Source organism: Sprattus sprattus (assembly GCF_963457725.1).
Source record: "Sprattus sprattus genome assembly, chromosome: 1".
Classification (NCBI taxonomy): Eukaryota; Metazoa; Chordata; class Actinopteri; order Clupeiformes; family Clupeidae; genus Sprattus; species Sprattus sprattus.
The window spans coordinates 44,755,221-44,776,936 of record NC_137920.1 but is presented as its reverse complement, the minus strand read 5'-3'; the positions used below and the strand labels follow the sequence as shown (position 1 = coordinate 44,776,936).

Genomic DNA, 21,716 nt, shown 5'->3' with positions numbered 1-21,716 from the left:
CGGACCAGTTAAGGCACTGTACAGGTAATATTGGCATGGCCCTTACATCTACCGACCAGTTTAAGCACTGTACAGGTAATATTGGCATGGCCCTTACATCTACAGAGCAGTTAAAGCACTGTACAGCTAATATTAGCTGTACAGTGCCTAAACTGGTCCATATATGTAAGGGCCATGCCAATATTAGCTGTACAGTGCCTAAACTGGTCCGTGTATGTAAGGGCCATGCCAACATTAGCTGTACAGTGCCTAAACTGGTCCGTGTATGTAAGGGCCATGCCAATATTACCTGTACAGTGCCTAAACTGGTCCGTACATGTAAGGGCCATGCCAATATTAGCTGTACAGTGCATAAACTGGTCCGTGTATGTAAGGGCCATGCCAATATTACCTATACAGTGCCTTAACTGCTCACTATATGTAAGTACCATGCCAATATTAGCTGTACAGTGCCTAAACTGGTCCGTTCATGTAAGGGCCATGCCAATATTAGCTGTACAGTGCCTTAACTAATAATAATAAATAATAATTAATTTTATGGGCGTCACAAATTCCTAATAAATGATTCTGTCACTATCAACTGACAGTGGTCCAGGAGGTAGAGAAACAGTTTAGTAATAAGAAGCAGTCTAGTAATGAGAAGATTGTAGGTTCGTCTCCCTGCTGAAGCATCTGCTTCGACGCCTAAAACTCCACTACTACTTGTGTGTCAATTAGTGTCCCTGCTGATGCGTCTGCTAAATCAATATGTAAATGTCAACGAATGATTCTTACTTATTATTTTATCGATTGAAATCTACCTGCTAACTAGGGCCATGCCAATATCACCTGTACAGTGCCTTAACTGCTCCGTACATGTAAGGGCCATGCCAATATTACCTGTACAGTGTCTTAACTGCTCCGTACATGTAAGGACCATGCCAATATTAGCTGTACAGTGCCTTAACTGCTCACTATATGTAAGGACCATGCCAATATTAGCTGTACAGTGCCTAAACTGGTCCGTACATGTAAGGGCCATGCCAATATTACCTGTACAGTGCTTAAACTGGTCCGTTCATGTAAGGGCCATGCCAATATTAGCTGTACAGTGCCTAAACTGGCCGGTACATGTAAGGGCCATGCCAATATTAGCTGTACAGTGCTTTAACTGCTCTGTAGATGTAAGGGCCATGCCAATATTACCTGTACAGTGCTTAAACTGGTCGGTAGATGTAAGGGCCATGCCAACATTAGCTGTACAGTGCCTAAACTGGTCCGTACATGTAAGGGCCATGCCAATATTAGCTGTACATTGCCTAAACTGGTACGTGTATGTATGGGCCATTCCAATATTACCAGTGCCTTAACTAATAATAATAAATAATAATTAATTTTATGGGCCGGACAAATACCAAATAAATAATCCCCTCACTATCAACCGACAGTGGTCTAGGAGGTAGAGAAGCAGTTTAGGAATTAGAAGCAGTCTAGAAACGAGAAGATTGTAGGTTCGTCTCCCTGCTGAAGCAAGACTGAAACTTCTCTACTAGTTGTGTGGCAGTTTGTCTCCTAAATGAAAAAAAGTTTATTTATTATTTTATCGACTGAAACCTAACTGCTAATTGTGTACCATTTTATCGAGTGAAACATACCAATTGTGTTTCTTGACATGCAAGCGCTGAAAATGCTAATTGTGTACCATTTTATCGAGTGAATCGAGTGAAACCTAGTAATTGTGTTTCTTGACATGCAAGCGCTGAAAATGCGCATATTTTTTGGAGCCGGAAGTCGAAATCGCAGATTGACCAATAGCAGCATGGTCCCTAATCGTGGCCGCCATAGACATGTATAGGTAGACACCGCCTCCACTGCTTCTCAGTGAAACGCGTCGCCGCCATTTTGGGAAAGGAGATCTCTGCCGTCAGAGGTCTGTCAGACGTGTCAAACTAGCGCAAGTTGCCAGGAGCTGCGGTTTATCTGGATAAAAATCACGATAACCTTTTACATTTCGCAACCAATTTCATGGAGTATTCAAGGGTTTATGCTCTACGTGAAGTGTGTGAAAAAGATTTGCCTCTACGTTACTTTGAATCTCGCTAGTTTAATCGCCAGTCATACATGTGCATGGGTCTATAATAAACGCTCGTGCATTTTGAAAATACTGAGAAGATCTATAAACTATCGAAATAGTGCTTCTTTAGTTACTACGTATTGACCATCATTAAGAGAAAGAGCATACATCAAATAGTGAGAAACTGGCAGTCAGTGTGTTTTTCATAGTTTAATAGTTCCTTTTCAAGTATGTGCATTAAGAAACCTTGAACAGTGCAATTGGCAATACACAGTTATTTCACAAATCAACATTAGGCTACAAAAAAAATCTATATATTTCTATAGCAGTAAAAATATACACATCTCAATATATACATAGCCTACACATCTCAATAGTTGAACTGTAATATAAATAACATAGCATATATATAATACAATATAATATAATGACTCAGTATAATGTGCAATGGAATAACATATGATATATATAATATGTGATACAATATAATATATTTTAAGTATAAGTATATATGCATATTATAATATATATATATATATATATATATATATATATATATATATATGTACATTTGTACAATTTGACATAATATACAATCATGCTCTTAACATTTTCAGATCTATGCAGTGCAATTGACACAATATATAATTGTGAAATAACTGTGTATTGCCAATTGCACTGTTCAAGGTTTCTTAATGCACATACTTGAAAAGGAATTAATTAAACTATGAAAAACACACTGACTGCCAGTTTCTCACTATTTGATGTATGCTCTTTCTCTTAATGATGGTCAATACTAGTAACTAAAGAAGCACTATTTCGATAGTTTATAGATCTTCTCAGTATTTTCAAAATGCACGAGTTTTGAAAGTAAAGTGAGCGTTTATCATAGACCCATGCACATGTATGACTAGCGATTTGACTATCGAGATTCAAAGTAACGTAGAGGCAAATCTTTTTCACACACTTCACGTAGAGCATAAACCTTTGAATACTCCATGAAATTGGTTGCGAAATGTAAAAGGTTATCGTGATTTTTATCCAGAAAAACCGCAGCTCCTGGCAATTTGCGCTTGTTTGACACGTCTGACAGACCTCTGACGGGAGAGAGCTCCTTTCCCAAAATGGCGGCGACGCGTTTCGCCGAGGCAACGGGCTGAAGCAGTGGAGGCGGTGTCTATCTATACATGTCTATGGTGGCCGCACTACCGTAAAATAAAGACAAACATAATGGTGACACTGGGGAGTGGGCGTGTCGTCCATGAGCCAGAGTTCTCCTGATTGGCGGATGCGAATCACGCGCCTGTGCAAGTAGTCGCGAGAGTGGACGCAGCGGTTTCCCATGGTGACTGACAGTGACTGACAAGCAGGTATCATAGCTAGCTTTCACACAGTGCGTACGATAAAGTCTTTAGTGCAAGCTTCGGAAATGTTTGATTAAGCAATTAAAGCGGACGTGACAGGGTTGCTTATTTTTATGCCTTTTTTTGTTCTTAGCTGAAAGCCGGATGTTTTTTGGAGAAAGATAGTCTGCTGCATTTTAGCAAGTGTATTGCCTCGCTACCCTGCTTCCCTTCCCATTCTCCCACTGTTTTGGAATCATTGTGGAACCACAACGTAAGGTAAACCCACTCGCAGGCAGTTAGCCTTAGCAGACTATCAGGATTTAGGTTATAGTGGTGACTGAACAGAGAATTGGGTAGAATTATAATTATAATTGTGGATTCCATCATCCGAAGCCCCTTCTGGACTGCACTACGACTGTTGTCATTGCCGTTTGACATCCAGTCGGGCTGTCTTTGAAGGTAGGTGGCACAAATGTGAGGCTAGCGAGCTAGCAGTTTGTGGGCTAGCTTAACAGTTAGCTTACTAAACGCCAGAATGTGTGTTTTGAAGGCCAGAAATCTTGCTTAACGTTACCTGTGCTTTTCATCACACGCCATTGTTTGTCACCATGTGTTTGTATTCTTAACAGTGTGGGGTTCGTGTGTATTTTGGTGTTCGCACCCTGGTTAGGCCGAGGAGACACAAACTCATGGGAATGCATGCAGCTCAGTTGAAATTAATATTTTTTTATTTTTTTTTCTCTCTCCCTCTGTAGTATAGCATGTGAACTCCAGTTGTCTGAATGTTGCACCTAACAGCTTTGTGCATTCGTTTGCAGTGTATTATTTTATGAAACTATATGGGTGCTCTACGTTCAGGTGTTTGCTATACTAAGCAGAAGCATAGCATCGTCCATCCCGTGAGGTGTAACGTTATGTGTACTGCTTACTGCATCGATGTTAAATATCTTATAGGTTACGTTTACTTTTTCCTTTTGCGTTGCTTTATGGCAAGAATTAAAGGCAGCCTACGGCTTATTAAACCATATGCCGTGCTTAGCTTTGTGTCCAATCGGCGTCTATATTAAAACTCTCTAAATTATTCACTCTGCACCCTTTGTTTACTTGCGTGGTGTCAATTGTTGATCTGAGGTGCAGTGAATTTCGAGCTCTGTGTGTGTGTTACGATGGTAACCGAATGTGCTAATATGTTCACCTTCATACCTGCAGGACGGTACTCTGGACGCCACAAAACTGGCTGACATGGATGAACAGAGTGTAGAGGTAAGGGACCTGTGCGTCTTACTCTAAACATGTGGAGTGTTCCCTGTTTGGCTACTGGGTAAGGTAGATGGGTAGCAGTGAAACACCTACACATTCTTGCATCCCGCTGTTGTGGCCTGTTTAAGACCCAGTAGACTGATCCCTGCTGCTGAGGATATGATATAGCCCTCCCCTCCCCTCCCTGCTAGCGGCATGCAGGGCAGCTCTCCCTGAGGTGCAACCCCCCCACCCCAGTTCATCTCTTTAAATAGCCCATCTGGCAGGCAGGTCTCATTGATCACAGGCCGGAGCCTAATCGGTGATTGGTAATAAAGCAGCCTCTGATCGTGCCGGAGCCTAATCGATCGTGATTGGTAATATCTGATGGGGCCGGCCAGAGACTACTACAGCAGGAGGCCGTGGCCAGAGGTCCTGCCTCACACTGAGGTTAGGGTTAGGGCTGAACTCAAACGCAGCCAAGCGGGACAGAGCAACATGGAGGATGCTGCAGGGATCCCAGCAGTTCAGTTCAGTGTGATTATCAGCACAGCATCATTAGAAGTTAACAGTGCCAAGCGATGCTTTACGGAGCATCACTGGTGCCGCATCACTGGTGTGTGTGTGTGTGAGTGTGAGTGTGATTGGAGTGATCTCTGTTATACTATGCAAATAAATGTGATCATGGTGGGATGATCAGCAGGCCAGGGCTTGCCTTACAAAAATCACCCCTCCTCTCCCACTCCACCACACACACACACACACACACACACACACACACACACACCTCCTCTCCCACTCCTCTACACGCACGGAGGGTTCTTTGTTTTCTTACATTTGTGACCCAAGAAACTTTGTACACCCGAAGCCTTCAGTGTGTGTGTGTGTGTGGGCTTTGACCTGATCTCTCCTCTGACATCCGCTGTCCATCAAACTCAGCAGGCACCATCCATCAGGTTACCTTTAATGTCCTGAGCTGGTGGATTAGGTGTGTTATTATCACTGTAAGACACACACACACACACTTACACTGCGTACTGCGTAGACAGATTGTCTGGATGTTCAGGAGCTAGGCCTAGATTTGGTACCGAAGGTGCCGGTAATGCACACTAAAAGTTGCTTGCCAACCACCATCTATCTATAAATCCAGGAATCTCTGTGTGTCTGTCAGTCTGTCTAGGGCGTATCTCCCTGACGGTAGTTAGGTTAGTTATGAGATTTCGCATGTAGCTTACGCCTGTCATGAACCTGTGCATCCTTGATTTTGAAGATTTTTGAAATCATAGTTCGCGAGATATTTGTATTTTACCGTTTCCCGTAGCACCGAAATGACGTCACAAATTACGTCACAAACAATATTAGCGGTATTAAAACTATCCTGCCTTCACTCAAAGTTCAGAAGAAGGAGGTCCGCATTCAAATTCTTCTTGGTGAACAGATACAGACTTTTGCTCAGGTAATCTTAAGACAGTGATTGATTTTATCTATTCGTTTATATAAGCTTCTTTATATTAAGTTTCAAAGTAATGTCTAGAGTTGTACAGTCATCTAACAGACAGGGAATAGTAATCCACGCGTAATCCAAAAGCAAACGATAAAATAGAAATATCTCGCGAACTATGAATTCAGAGAGAGAGTTGTATAGAGTAAAATTCATGCGTTTTGCATATGCCATGAATAAGTGCTGTAATCACAGTTACATTTCAACCATGCTTATGAAATGAGTTTGCCAAGTTGTAAGTCAAATAAGTGCAAAAATGTACTGTAAAAATACGCTATACTAATAAACAATATGAATATTTTGATAAGCCTCGGAGGCTTTCAGATTGTCCATTGCTCTCCCATCTGTTGCTATGGAGTCCACGAAATATGCGCAAATCTCGCTGTAAGTTATGTTGGGCCCACGTCGTCATGTTATCCTCCCAGTCCTGCACTGAATTCGGGTGGGGGATAGTAACGCCATCTCCAGTCAGAGTATTTAAACTGTGTTCCCATTGTAAGGACATAATTAGATTACGATCTGTCTGAGAATGGGCTGTCAAAGCTAGCATCATCGAAGTCATACAGTAGCCTACAGTACAGTAGGCTACATACATTCAATAAAATGAACCTACATTTGAGTCCAACTGCATGACCATTCTAACGGTGCAGATCCATACAAGCGATCTGGGCGACGCGATCTGGGCGACCCCATGCATTTCAACGGGAGCCAGCTCCATTGTGACGTAGACCAGCGATCTGAGCGACGCGCCTGATGAAAATTCGAACATGCTCAAACTTATGCAAATGAGGAGCGATTTTTCTCGTCTTTGACGGTTTGAAAAATCACTAGTCCAGTCTATTTCCACACGCTACACCACGCCCACTCAAAGCAATGGAATTTGATCGCGTCGCTCAGATCGCTTGAATGGATCTGCACCGTTACCCTACACTTACCCTTACAATAAAGAAGTGATCCTATTTCAACCATAACTTCATTTTAAATAATTTCTTTCTTTATGACATTTAGTTTATAGTTTAGACAGCAACTTTGACATCTATATTCAACTGCATCCACTACATAATCTCAAACTTTATTTGTTGGTATATCTCCAAAAAGGCTAACATTAAAACATTTCTTAATGAAAAGGAAACATGCATCACAATAATACTTCAGTGTAACCTGTACCTATATGTCTTGCTATTACACTACCCAACAGCTACACCTACGTCTGCTAACACTACAGAATGCATGATTCCTACGGGCACTGCACTAGTAACACAAAAAAGAAGAAGAAGAAGTAGGCCTAGATTTGGGCCCCCCAGTGGCTGTTCACACCAGGTCCTCTGCAAGCCTTCCCAAAGGCAATTAGCCTAGTTGCTAGTTTCTTCCTAAATGATTGTCTTCCTCTGTCTCAGTCAGTTACATGATAACACATAGCATGGCGTGGAGTCACCAGTACAGAAGGAATAACTTAAAGGAGCACTCTATGAATCTGGCAAAAAGTTGTTCATATTTTAGCTGAAATTACACCCCTCCCTTCTGTGCTACTGAAGAAGCATGTTGATTGGTCTGTTGATCGAGGGTCATGAGGAGCAATGCGCTGGATTTATGCACTTTATATACTTATCATACCTCACTTCTACCTCAATTGCTGCTAATCTCAATTCTGCTTATATTACAATTCTGTGTAACATTCTAACTCTTACTGTACATATCATATTTATTCACTTATTCCACTTTACATTTGCACATACTCTGCACTTTTATTGCTATTTTGCACTTGGATGCTAAACTGCATTTCGTTGTCTCAGTACTTGTACTCTGTGTAATGATAATAAAGTTGAATCTAATTTGACAAAAAAAGCATATTGGATTAGAATCACGGACTGCACCTTTAAAGCACAGGAGGAATCCCATCACCAGAGGAATGCTGGATGGAGCCCTAAGCAAGTCAGATAACAAGATGTTGTGCTCAAGTCTGTGAGAACACCTCAAGCCTTGTGTCAAGCAACCTAGGACTACCTCTGAATTTCAACGATGTGTTCCACAGTTGCGTTTAATGCTGGGAGCTGAGTTTGTGTGTATGTGTATGTTAGCGTATCTTTGAAATCGTGTGTGTGAGTTACAAGAATGTTTTTGAATTTGTGTGTGTGTTGTAGAGCATAGCGGAGGTGTTTCGATGCTTCATCTGTATGGAGAAGCTGAGGGATGCTAGACTATGCCCACACTGCTCCAAACTCTGCTGCTTCAGCTGCATACGGGTACGTGTTGACACACACACACACACACACTCTCACACACTCTCACACTCACACACATTATCATGATGGATGTCTCTGAAATCTCAACTTGTAGAGCAAATATCATAGATTATGTAAAGTCTATAAAAGAGTTTACTGAGAATCCACAGGTTTATCCCAGTTTACAGTGTAGAGACTTTACTGCAAGTCCAAATGTACTATCCTTTTGGAAAGTGCTGTTATCTCAAACATACCTAATATGACTGTGTGTGTGTGTGTGTGTGTTTTGCAGCGATGGCTAACAGAACAGAGAGCCCAGTGCCCTCACTGTCGGTAAGTCCCCTCTGCACACACGGCTCAATATTCACACACTCACAAACTGACACTAATCCCCCCGCCCAAAAAAAACCCCAACAATATTTGCTGGGAAATATTAGCAAGTGTTGGTTAGAAGGTTTGAGATGACCTGGCCCTGACCCCCCCTCACACACACACACACACACACACACACACACAAACACACAAGAGAGAGGAGGTGTTCCTCTAAGTGATTGAACATTGATTGTTTGTATGCAGTGGGCTTCTTCATCAGATGTCATTAAAGTTTCTGTTGATTCTGTGTGATTCCTCATGTGTGTGTGTTTATCTGTCACCGCTCGTTTATGGGACTAATGGAAGTGTGTGTGTGGGTGGGTGTGGGTGTGTGTGTGTGTGTGTGTGTGTGTGTATGTATGTTTTCTGTGTGTGTGTGTGTGTGTGTGTGTGACAGGGCACCTCTGCAGCTGCGTGAGCTGGTGAATTGTCGCTGGGCAGAAGAGGTCACCCAGCAGCTAGACACACTGCAGCTCTGCAACCTCTCAAAACATGAGGAGAACGACAAGGACAAGTGAGCACACACACACACACACACACACCTCTGCAGTCTCTTCAAACACAAGGTGAACAACAAGGACAAGTGAGTTTGTGTACACACACACACACACACACTCACACTGCAGGTCTGCTGTGTCTCAAAACAGAAGGAGAATGAGAAGGACAAGTGAGTCTATACACTCCCAAACACACATACACACTCCTACACACACACACCTCTGCAAACACAAGGACATTGGAGCACAAGTGAGTCTATAAAACTAAATCATTGCAATCATATGGAGCTGGAATATGAACTGCCCAACCAAATGGCTACAGTGCTAAAGGTATATGTATTTATTTACACAGCCCATAATAAGGGAAGGTGCGCGCACACACACACACACACACACAAACTTGCTCCATGTGTTCCCCACTGCAGGTGTGAGAGCCACCACGAGAAGCTGAGTGTGTTTTGCTGGACCTGCAAGAAGTGCATCTGCCACCAGTGTGCCCTCTGGGGCGGCATGGTACGACACACACACACACACACACACAAACTCGTCACACACACACAGCACTAGTGTGCCCTCTGGGGCTGCATGGTACGACAGACACACACACCAGTGTGCCCTCTGGGGCGGCATGGTACGACACGTGTGTGTGTGTGTTTGTAATTTATATGTGTGTGGGTATAACACTGGTGTGAGTGGGTGTAACACTGGTGTGTGTGTGTCTTAATATGTGTGTGTGTGTGTGTGTGTGTGGGTAACACTGGTGAGTGTGTGTGTTTAATATGTGTGTGTCTGTGTGTCTAACGCTGGTGTGTGTGTGTGTGTGTGGGTAACACTGGTGAGTGTGTGTGTTTTAATATGTGTGTGTCTGTGTGTCTAACGCTGGTGTGTGTGTGTGTGTGTGGGTAACACTGGTGTGTTTGTGTTTAATATGTGTGTGTCTGTCTAACGCTGGTGTGTGTGTGTGTGTTTAATATATTTGTGTGTGTGTGTGTAACACTGGTGTGTGAGTGTGTGTGTGTGTGTAACACTGGTGTGTGTTTGTGTGTGTGTTTAATATGTGTGTGTCTGTGTGTCTAACGCTGGTGTGTGTGTGTGTGTGTGTGTGTGTGTGTGTGTGTGTGTCTGGGTAACCCTGGTGTGTGTGTGTGTGTGTGTGTGTGTGTTTAATATGTGTGTGTCTGTGTGTCTAACGCTGGTGTGTGTGTGTGTGTAACACTGGTGTGTGTGTGTGTGTGTGTGTGTGTGTGTGTGTGTGTAACACTGGTGTGTGTTCTCTCCTGTGCAGCATGGTGGCCACACATTCAAGCCTCTGGCAGAGATCTATGAGCAGCACGTTACCAAGGTGAACGAGGAGGTTGCCAAGCTACGCCGACGACTCATGGAGCTCATCAGCCTCGTCCAGGAAGTAGTACGCTGCCACACACGCACGCACACACGCACACACACGCACACACACGCACACGCACATGCATTACAATACAGCTAACACACCAACAGTCATCAACCACCTTCAACCATCTTCAGATATAAAAAAAAAACACCCAAACACGACAGTCACTGCACACTCGCACTCGCACTCGCACTCGCACTCGCACTCGCACTCGCACTCGCACTCGCACTCGCACTCGCACTCGCGCTCATACATATATCCGAGCGTAATGTGAAATAGACGAGCACAGAACACTGCCTCAGCAACACAGCTGGTGATTAGAATGCCCTGTGTGGCCAGCAAGGGGCAGTGTGAGCCCAGAGTGAGGCTATCTCATCATCAGTCAGTCAGTCAGTAGTGCTGTTCACTGTGTGGCCAGCAGGGGGCAGTGTGAGCCCACAGTGAGGCTCTCCCATCATCACTCAGTCAGTCAGTCAGTCAGTCAGTCAGTCCGTCAGTGCTGTTCACTTTTACGCCCACATATGGAGCACCCAGCAATCTCTGTTGATGCCAGAGTGTCCAACTACATTATTGAGTAAAGAAACACACACACACACACACACACACATTATTGAGTGTTTCATACAGGCAGTAGAATGATGGGTGGTAATGTGTACCAGGTCTGATTGGTGCTATTAAACCGAACATTTAACCTGAGTTCAAGTGGGCTGATGCCAGTGTGGTGATGGTGGTCCTGTTTAAGATGGTGTGTGTGTGGGCGTATGTGTGTTTGAGATGGTGGTCCTGTTTGATATGGTGTGTGTGTGTGTGTGTGCGTTTGAGATGGTGGTCCTGTTTGAGACGGACCACCTGTGTCAGAATACATTTTTTCTTAAGGTTTTTTAGAGTTAGGGTTAGACTACAGTATAAGGCTAAAAACTAGGTCTCGGTACCCCTACCAATGCCTGAAAGTAAGTTACACTTCCTGAACCCCCTGTATTTGACGTCATATGACGCCGATATTCTACTTTCCGGCCTCCGATAAATCCGCAACCATTATTTAGAGCAGGGGTCCCCAACCTTTTTTGCACCACGGACCGGTTTAATGTAGGGATTTTTTTCACGGACTGGCTTCAAGGTGTCATTTTACACGTCATCCATTCATATTGATGTGAATCATTCAATTGCACCCGTGAAGCAACCGCGAATTTGATAGAATGAAGCCCGGTCTGCTCATACACAAAAGCTAACACTAACGTTAGGTGGAGTTAATTTGCTGCCAACACCATTGTATTACAAATGTAAAGTGCATGAAAAATACAACTCACCAAAACTCTGAATCAGTTGCTTGGTCTCCATGTGCCGAAGCAGTTTTAAAGGCTTAATTGGTGCTAGCTTGTCGCCACATATGAAACAGAGCGGAATTGGTGCGTGAGAATCACCTGTTGCGATAAACCCGTATTTTAAGTATGACTCCTGGTATTGTCTGTTCAAAGAAGCTTTCTTTTTTTGAGGTCGTAGGCTCCTCTTCTGGCTCCTTAGTTGGCCTTTTCACCTTTGCAAAGAAGCTCTCCAAAGATGTTTGTTTTTTTTTAACTAATTTTCGCTAGTTTGTGGGCTTATGTGAGTGACGTATCACTTGAACGAGAAGCGTCTTGACGTGACAAAAGGCACAGGCGAATGTGACGTCCGGGAAAATCCGGTCGTTTTTCAAAATAAAACACCTTTCAGACGCTAATAATTAATACAGCGGAATTGATATAAATTATTTATTCTTTCTGTGCGGCCCGGTAACAAATGCCTCACGGACCGGTACCGGGCCGTGGCCCAGTGGTTGGGGACCACTGATTTAGAGGACCATTTCTCAACGGTTTGGTTCTTTAGAAAATGTTTGTTTATTAACTATTTCTTTTTCAACAAATAACTCAATTATAATTACAAAGAGGGAAATAAGCAACTTTTTATCGCAACTTTCACTTGCTCCCACAATTTCATCGCTACAAACATCTAAAAACACAGCAATTTTTACCGCAACTTTTTGGAAAAGCCCCCGCGAAATCTGTAATTTTTGGCCGCAACTATCAAAAAAAGGCCCGCGAAATCCTGGGGGGACTGACTGCAGCTCCTCCGTGCTAACACCACGTTAATGCTAAGTTGAGACCAAGAGCAGGAAGCACCGCCACTAACCAGGGGCGGATGACCGTTGTTCAAGTGGAACATCATTTGAGTCGTGGCCGAGTTGTGCTTATACACAGCTTCGCAGTGTTGGCAGTGAACTAAGTCATTTTTAGAATCCAAATGGTCCCACGCTACCCTTCACTGTGACCTCTTCATGTTTACTTTGGAAATACACGGAAACCTGCAGGTACAGTAACTGAGTAGGCCTGTGGGGTTTTTTTTTTAAACATTGCCCTCGTCTGGTAAAATGTTTAATTGTCCCCCCTCAGGAGAGGGTTCAGTGAGAGTGATGTGTGTTGATGCTAGGGTGTGTGTTTGATGTACCCCCTTCAGGAGAAGAATGTGGAGGCGGTCCGCGGGGCGAAGGATGAGCGCGTCAGAGAGATTAGGAACGCAGTGGAGATGATGATCGCAAGACTGGACAACCAGCTCAAGAACAAGCTCATCACACTCATGGGTATACACACACACACACACACACACTCACACACTGGAAAACCAGCTCAAGAACAAGCTCATCACACTCATGTGTACACACACACACACTCACACACACACACACACTGGACAACCAGCTCAAGAACAAGCTCATCACAATCATGTGTGTACACACACACACACACACACACACACACACACACACTGGACAACCCGCTCAAGAACAAGCTCATCACACTCATGGGTATACACACACACACACACACACACACTCACACACTCACACACACACGCTTGACAACCAGCTCAAGAACAAGCTCATCACACTCATGGGTACACACACACACACTGGACAACCAGCTGAAGAACAAGCTCATCACACTCAGTGTGGTTACATGTGTCCAGTTTCCGAGCGTAGTCGGGGTTCAATCAAAGATCCAATTCATGTAACACCCCCAGATAAGTGATCGGATTAGGCTGGAAATCGGACAACGCGCGCATGTAACTCTCAAAACTAGATAACAACTGGACAACAACAACTTTTGCGCATGCTTGAGATCCTGCCCATAGACATATATACATGCATCATATATGTCTATGATATGATAATCTCTTCTAGACGCTCACTGTTCTTGTGCTCCCTCTCATTGACTTTGAAATACTGAAACGTTGACTGAAACTGAAACGTTGACTGCAACGGTTTTGGACAGAACGTGCTAATTCACTGAACAAATATTTTCATATTACTTTTCCACCACTTGTTAGTCATGTAATCCATTCATATCGATGTGAATCAATCAATACTAATACAACTTTAACTGTGATGTGTTTTTGTTTCATTTCACAACTACTGTATAATCAACGGTAGCAAATTCCCGCTTGTAAACATTCCACATTTGATTTGAACTGACGCAGCCAAGATCTGGATTTGTCACTGTCATGTACCTTGAGATAACGCAGTTAACCCCCCATGGATAGAGAAGTTGGGCTTTGGCCGAAATCGGGGTTATGCCATCATGTAACCGCACTGACTCATGGTTATATACACACACACACACACACACACACACACACACACACACACACACACACACACACACACACACTTTAGGTGCTTTCTGTCTTCTGCATTAGCGGGTCCGTTAGAAACATGTTTACATTTTCAAAAAATCTTTTTGAAAATGGTGAAATGTATTGAAGGTTTTGGTTTGCTGCGCTTTGTTTAAAAATAAATAAATAAATATTCTTGTCATTTTGAAAGCATCCTCACTCAGGTGAGTAGACAAGTAACCGTGTCTGCGTGTGCTTGTGTGTGTTCAGGTCAGAAGACATCTCTGACTCAGGAAACAGAGTTGTTGGAATCTTTGCTGCAGGAAGTGGAACACCAGGTGACATATTTACCACTTTTACCCTTTTAACACACACACACACACACACACACACACAGACGCACCCAAACACACACACACACACACACACGCCTCTATACACCCCATCCATACGTCTCTATGCACCTCTATACACTCCATACGGACAACATTTTTTGGACAAAATTATTCACAAAATAGCTCTCTTTAATGTCAAAGTGAAAACAGATTTCTACACAGTTTGTAAATTAAATAAAAATATGTAACGAAAATAAGTGATTGCATAAGTATTCACCCCCTTTATATAGACTGACCTAATTCAACAGAGGTCCAGCCAATTGGTGCTAGAAGTCTCACAATTAGTGAAATGGGGATCAGTGTGCAGTGAATGTGTCTCAAGTGATTGTAGTATAGCGACACCTGTGTCTGGAAGGTCCATTCACTGGTCAGTATTCAGTAATCAGTATTCCTGGCTACTGTTACACCATGAAGACCAAAGATCACCCTAATAAACTCAGAGAAAAGGTTATTGAAAAGTATAGGTCAGGGGAATGATACAAAAAAATGTCCAAGGCACTTAACATCCCCTGAAATCTGTTCAATCCATCATCAAGAAATGGAAGGAATATGTGTAAATCTGCCTAGATTGGGCAATCCTTACGAAATGAGTGACCATGCAAGAAGGAGACTAGTAAGAGAGGCCATCAAGACACCTATGACTACTCTGAAGAAGTTTCAAGCTTCAGCAGCTGGTATGGGAGAGACTCTGCATACAACCACTGTTGCCTTGGTTCTTCACCAATCAAAGCTTCATGGAAGAGAGCCACTGTTGAAAAAATGCTCCACTTTCGTCTCATCAAACCACAGAACCTTCTTCCACTTGACCATGGAGACTCCCACATGCCATTTGGCAAACTTTAGTCGACCCTTTTTTTCAACAGTGGCTCTCTTCCATGAAGCTTTGATTGGTGAAGAACCCAGGCAACAGTTGTTGTATGCAGAGTTTCTCCAATCTCAACTGCTGAAGCTTGAAACTCCTTCAGAGTAGTCATAGGTCTATTGGGGGCCTCTCTTACTAGTCTCCTTCTTGCACGGTCACTCAGTTTGTGAGGACGGCCTGATCTAGGCTGATTTACACATGTGCCACAATCCATCCATTTCTTGATGATGGATTTAACAGAATTCCAGGGGATGTTTAGTGCCTTGGAAATTTTTTTGTATCCATCCCCTGACTTATACTTTTCAACAACCTTTTCTCTGAGTTGCTTAGAGTGATTTGGGGTCTTAATGGTTTAACAATAGCCAGGAATACTGATTACTGAATACTGACCAGTGAATGGACCTTCCAGACACAGGTGTCGTTATACTACAATCACTTGAAACACATTCACTGCACACTGATTCCCATTTCACTAATTCTGAGAATTCTAGCACCAATTGGCTGGACCTCTGTTGAATTACATCAGTCTATATAAAGGGGGTGAATACTTATGCAATCACTTATTTTGGTTACATATTTTTATTTAATTGACATAACTGTGTAGAAATCTGTTTTCACTTTGACATTAAAGAGAGCTATTTTGTGAATAAATTTGTCCAAAAAGCCAACTTATATTGACCATGACTGATTTATAAAAGCCATAAAAGGTTAAAACATCCAAGGGGGTGAATACTTATGCAAGGTACTGTGTATATAGTCATATATATTATGACTGCACCTACAGTTGCTGTGAGTGTGAACAGAGTTCAGCATCAGTCACTGTGTGTGTGTGTGTGTGTGTGTGTGCTCTGTTTATGTGACCACCCAGACTGATACACTGCTGCACTCATTTCTGATGGGGTTATTATATATGTGTGTGTGTGTGTGTGTGTGTGTGTGTGTGTGTGTGTGTGTGTGTGTGTGTGTGTAGCTGAGGTCCTGTAGTAAGAGTGAGCTCATCTCCAAGAGCCCAGAGATTCTGCTGATGTTCCAGCAGGTCCACAGGAAGCCCATGCAGTCATTCGTCACCACACCTGTCCCCCCCGACTTCACCAGGTGTGTGTGTGTGTGTGTGTGTGTGTGTGTGTGTGTGTGTGTGTGTGTGTGTGTGTGTGTGTGTGTGTGTGTGTGTGTGTGTATATGCTGTTTTGTATGACTCCTCGTATGTGTGTGCCGTGGGTATATGATGTGTTCTGTGATTACTTGTGTGTGTGTGCACGTGCTGTGGGTATATGTTGTGTTGTGTGTGTGTGTGTGTGTGGTGCGGGTATATGGTGCGGTTATATGTTGTGTGTGTGTGTGTGTGGTGTGGTGTGTGTGTGTGGTGCGGGTATTTGGTGTGTGTGTGTCCTGTGGGTATATGGTGTGTGTGTGATTCCTCATGAGTGTGTGTGTGTGTGCTCTGAGTGTTTAGTGTGTTGAGTTCATGAGTGTGTGTTCATGAGTGTGTTCTTCTCTGTTTGCAGTGAGCTGGTGCCGGCGTATGACTCCAGTGTGTTTGTGCTGTCCAGCTTTAGGTGAGTGTGTGTGTTCGTGCTGTCCAGCTTTAGGTGAGTGTGTCTGCCCCCCTCCCCTCCCCCCCACGAGGGTTACTGGCTGCTTTACAGTCAAGGTTACAGTGTGTGTGTGTGTGTGTTTTACAGTACCTTGCGGCAGCGGGCAGACCCTGTGTACAGCCCCCCATTGCAGATCTCAGGCCTCTGCTGGAGGCTCAAGGTTTACCCTGTAAGTCCAGCACACGCACACGCACAAGCACACGCAAAAGCACACATATACATATACACCCACACACATACACACACACACACATACCTAATATGTTCACAACTACTGAAAAACCGAAGTCAATCAAAGCTGGACCATAATAGGTTTCAAATTTCAATACTCCACTTGTAGCTATATGAAATACGGTTTCACATTCAATACTGTGTTTGTGTGTGTGTTTTAGGATGGTAACGGTGTTGTGCGTGGAAACTACCTCTCTGTGTTTCTGGAGCTGTCAGCTGGTCTGTCTGAAACCTCCAAGTGAGTACAAGCAAGAGATACATATGGCTTTCTGTGTGTGTGTGTGTGTGTGTGTGTGTGTGTGTGTGTGTGTGTCTGTGGTGTAATGTGTGGGTGTGGAGTGCTGTGTGTGTGTGTGTGTGTGTGTGTTTGGTGTAATGTGTGTGTGTTGTAATGTGTGTGTGTGTGTGGTGTAATGTGTGTGTGTGTGTGTCTGTGTGTGTGTGGTGTAATGTGTGTGTGTGTATGCTGTAATGCGTGTGTGTGAGGGTGCATGTGTGTGTGGTGTAATGTGTGTGTATGGTGATAGCTTTGAATCCGGCGATAAACTTTAGACAATAGAACCACGAGGTGAATCAAAGTTATTGGTTGTTTATTTCTCACGTACGCCTGCAGGGAGCCAATTCCACATCAAGTAGACAGGGTAAAGACTAAAGAGCATCACATTGTTTACAGGTTAAATACTAGTCAATCATGGGAGGATACCTTGGGGTGATAGGTCAAGGTGGGCAAAGGGGCATGTGAGTGTGAGTGGGAGGGGAGGGAAGGTGAGGTGAGGTGACCACCCCCCCCCCCCCACGGAATGTTCCGGAACATGCATACTTAAAGGAATCATGGGAAGAAGGTGATGTGTATTACATAGCCCATGAGTAGAGAGAGGATGTCTGGAAAGGTTCCGTTTAGCATAGGCCATGTGTGAGGGTGAGGCCAGACTGTGAATACACATGGCACGCACACACACAAGAGAGCATACATGTTTGCCATGCAGTGGTAATTATATTATGATATCAATTTCCATCAATGGTGTAATATGTGTGTGTGTGGTGTGATGTGTGTGTGCAGATATGAGTACACAGTGAAGATGGTGTTATGTGTGTATAATGTGTGTGTGCAGATACGAGTACAGAGTGGAGATGGTACACCAGGGCTCCAGTGACCCCAGTAAGAACATCATCAGAGAGTTTGCGTCGGACTTCGAGGTGGGAGAATGCTGGGGCTACAACCGCTTCTTCAGACTGGACCTCCTCGCCACCGAGGGCTATTTGGACCGGCAGAACGACACACTCGTACTCAGGTTAGAACCGCTCTACAATAACACACACACTCAGGTTAGAACCATTCTACAATAACACACACATACTCAGGTTAGAACCATTCTACAATAACACACATACTCAGGTTAGAACCATTCTACAATAACACACTCCTACTCAGGTTAGAACTATTCTACAATAACACACACTCAGGTAAGAACCGCTCTTCAATACCACTCATACTCAGGTTAGAACTATTCTACAATAACACACACACACTCAGGTTAGAACTACTCTAGAATGACACACTCATACTCAGGTTAGAACCGCTCTACAATAACACATACATCCTCAGGTTAGAACCATTCTAGAATAACACACACATACTCAGGTTAGAACTATTCTACAAAAACACACACATACTCAGGTTAGAACCATTCTACAAAAACACACTCATACTCAGGTTAGAACCATTCTACAATAACACACACACTCAGGTAAGAACCGCTCTACAATACCACTCATACTCAGGATAGAACTATTCTACAATAACACACACACACTCAGGTTAGAACCATCCTACAATAACACACTCATACTCAGGTTAGAACTATTCTAGAAAAACACACTCGTACTCAGGTTAGAACTGTATAGAAAAACACACAAACTCAGGTAAGAACCATACTACAATAACACACACACTCAGGTTAGAACCGCTCTACAATAACACACTCATACTCAGATTAGAACTGTGTAGAAAAACACACATACTCGGGTTAGAACAGCTCAAGGACAAACATGTATGTTCATGAGTGTGTGTGTGGAGCTTACGGTGATGTGTTTAACAGCAGTGTGTGTTCTTCAGGTACCAGGTGAGGTCGCCGACCTTCTTCCAGAAGTGCAGAGACCAGAGTTGGTACATCAACCAGCTGGAGTCTGCACAGAGCAGCTATGTACAGCAGATACACCACCTGCAGGAGGTACACTACACACACACACACTCCACACACACACCCTCCACACACTCACTGCACACACACTCCACACACACACACACACACACTACACACACATACACACACACTCCACAACCAGCTGGAGTGTGTGCACACAATTTACCTAGTGCAGGCATCAGTTTTGACTGAATGTGTCTGTGTCTGTGTCTGTGTCTGTGTCTGTGTCTGTGTCTGTGTCTGTGTCTGTGTCTGTGTCTGTGTCTGTGTCTGTGTGTGTGTGTGTGTGTGCGCGCACACACAGAGGCTGGCCATGCAGCTGTTCCGCCATGAGAAGAGCCCTGACCAGAGGAAGGGGGGTGTGCGTGAGTCTCGGGCGGAGAAGGCGGAGTCAGAGGAGGAGGGGGCGGTGCCAACAACAGGGGGGACCGAAGGCAAGACGGAAGAGGAGGAGGAGGACAAGACACAGCAGGACGACTCCAACGTACGAGACACACACACACACACACACACACACACACACACACTGACACAGACACAGTATGACGACTCCAACGTACGACCCACACACACACACACACACACACACACACACTGACACACACACAGCAGGACGATTCCAACGTACGACTGACACACACACTGACACACACACAGCAGGACGATTCCAACGTACGACACACACACACACTGTCACACACTGAAGGGCGATATATACTCAGTTTTAGACGCAACGGGTAAGCACGTAAGCTACACAAGAGCCCCTTGCGCAGTAAAATACCCCCCCCCCCTTACATGCTTAAGTGTCACCCAAAATTTCGGACTATCCGACAAAGACACTCCGGCCCCACGCAGCTCGCAGAGACGGTGATTGGCCTGCTCACCCCAGCCTTTCATGAGTCTCACGTTTCCGGTTTCATAGCATACTAGTCTTTTTTAGACCCAGAATTTTTCTTAATCATGAATAGCCTGCAGGCCGTCTCACAAGCCTTTTCTTGTGGATTATGAACAAACATAACAGAAGAGGTCCGAAGACATGAACTCCTTTCCTTTGTGTTTGTGTGTGTGTGTGTGTTAGGTCTGTCTGACGGTGATCTGGAGGTGGACTGTGTTTAACGTGCGTGTGTGTGTGTGTGTGTGTGTGTGTGTGTGTGTGTGTGTGTGTGTGTGTGTGTGTGTTAGGACCTGTCTGACGGTGATCTGGAGGTGGACTGTCTGACGGGGGATGATGAGGTGAACCCTCTGGACGGCAGCAGCACCTCTGGCAGCTCCACAGCAACCAGCAACACGGAGGAGAACGACATCGACGAGGAGACCATGTGCGTAACCATGACACCCACTGGGGATGGGCGTAAGGTCGAGGTCAAAGGTCACCACATGTAAGACCTTCAGAGGGAGGGGAAGGCCTAGTGGGTTGACACCTATGATTACTGTCACGGGGAGTGAGAGTGTGTGTGTGTGTGTTTGTGTGTTTGAGTAATTGCCTGTGTGCTCTTGCATGTGTGTGTCTGTACTTGAGCAATTGTGTATATGTTTGTGTGTGTGTGTGTGTGTGTATGTGTGTGCACACTGTGACTCAGCTTCCAGTAGCGCACATCTGTGCTTCCTGTCAGTCACTCCACCTTGCTACAGCAAGCCCCCAGGCCCAATCTTCCTCCCTCCGCCCCCGCGCCTGAGACAGAGCCATCACGACCCGGCCCTCCTCTCCTCGCATGTCACACTGCAACTTAGACAGCAGCTAAATGTAACACATAATTACTGAAGCACACACACACACACACATACACAATCGCTCAAGTACAGACACACACATGCAAGAGCACACAGGCAATTACTCAAACACACACACACACACACACACACACACACACACACACACACACATACATTCATTCTCACTCCCCGTCACAGTAATCATGGGTGTCAACCCACTTGTAGTGCCAGCACTCTCAATGTATCTCTAAGAAGATGGGAATATAGAGAGTGTGTGTGGGTGTGTCTGTGTGTGTGTGTGTGTGTGTGTGTGTGGGTGTCTGTGGCTTAGTGTTGGAAGCATACAGCTAGAGTGAGTGAGTGTGGCTGTCTGTCTATTTGTTTACAGCAGGGGAAAAGTGCCATTATTACCTGTTAGTTAGCCATAGCTTTGCCCTGCAATCATGGTATA

At 44.3% G+C, this 21,716-nt stretch overlaps 1 protein-coding gene across 1 annotated transcript in view; it reads left to right on the top strand.

The window, feature by feature from the left end:
* Window positions 1–3,465: 3,465 nt before the first annotated feature.
* Window positions 3,466–21,716, top strand: part of trim37 (tripartite motif containing 37) — a 34,893-nt gene continuing 16,642 nt past the window's right edge. Inside the window, exons 1-17 of the mRNA XM_080855149.1 lie at window positions 3,466–3,858; window positions 4,609–4,662; window positions 8,281–8,382; window positions 8,654–8,694; window positions 9,131–9,247; window positions 9,656–9,743; window positions 10,516–10,638; window positions 13,111–13,234; window positions 14,536–14,603; window positions 16,493–16,617; window positions 17,028–17,078; window positions 17,205–17,286; window positions 17,510–17,586; window positions 18,461–18,640; window positions 19,465–19,579; window positions 19,857–20,036; window positions 20,735–20,871. Of these exons, the coding sequence (XP_080711275.1) occupies window positions 4,642–4,662; window positions 8,281–8,382; window positions 8,654–8,694; window positions 9,131–9,247; window positions 9,656–9,743; window positions 10,516–10,638; window positions 13,111–13,234; window positions 14,536–14,603; window positions 16,493–16,617; window positions 17,028–17,078; window positions 17,205–17,286; window positions 17,510–17,586; window positions 18,461–18,640; window positions 19,465–19,579; window positions 19,857–20,036; window positions 20,735–20,871 (1,631 nt within the window). The 5' untranslated portion in view covers window positions 3,466–3,858; window positions 4,609–4,641. The remainder of the gene's footprint in view (window positions 3,859–4,608; window positions 4,663–8,280; window positions 8,383–8,653; window positions 8,695–9,130; window positions 9,248–9,655; window positions 9,744–10,515; window positions 10,639–13,110; window positions 13,235–14,535; window positions 14,604–16,492; window positions 16,618–17,027; window positions 17,079–17,204; window positions 17,287–17,509; window positions 17,587–18,460; window positions 18,641–19,464; window positions 19,580–19,856; window positions 20,037–20,734; window positions 20,872–21,716) is intronic.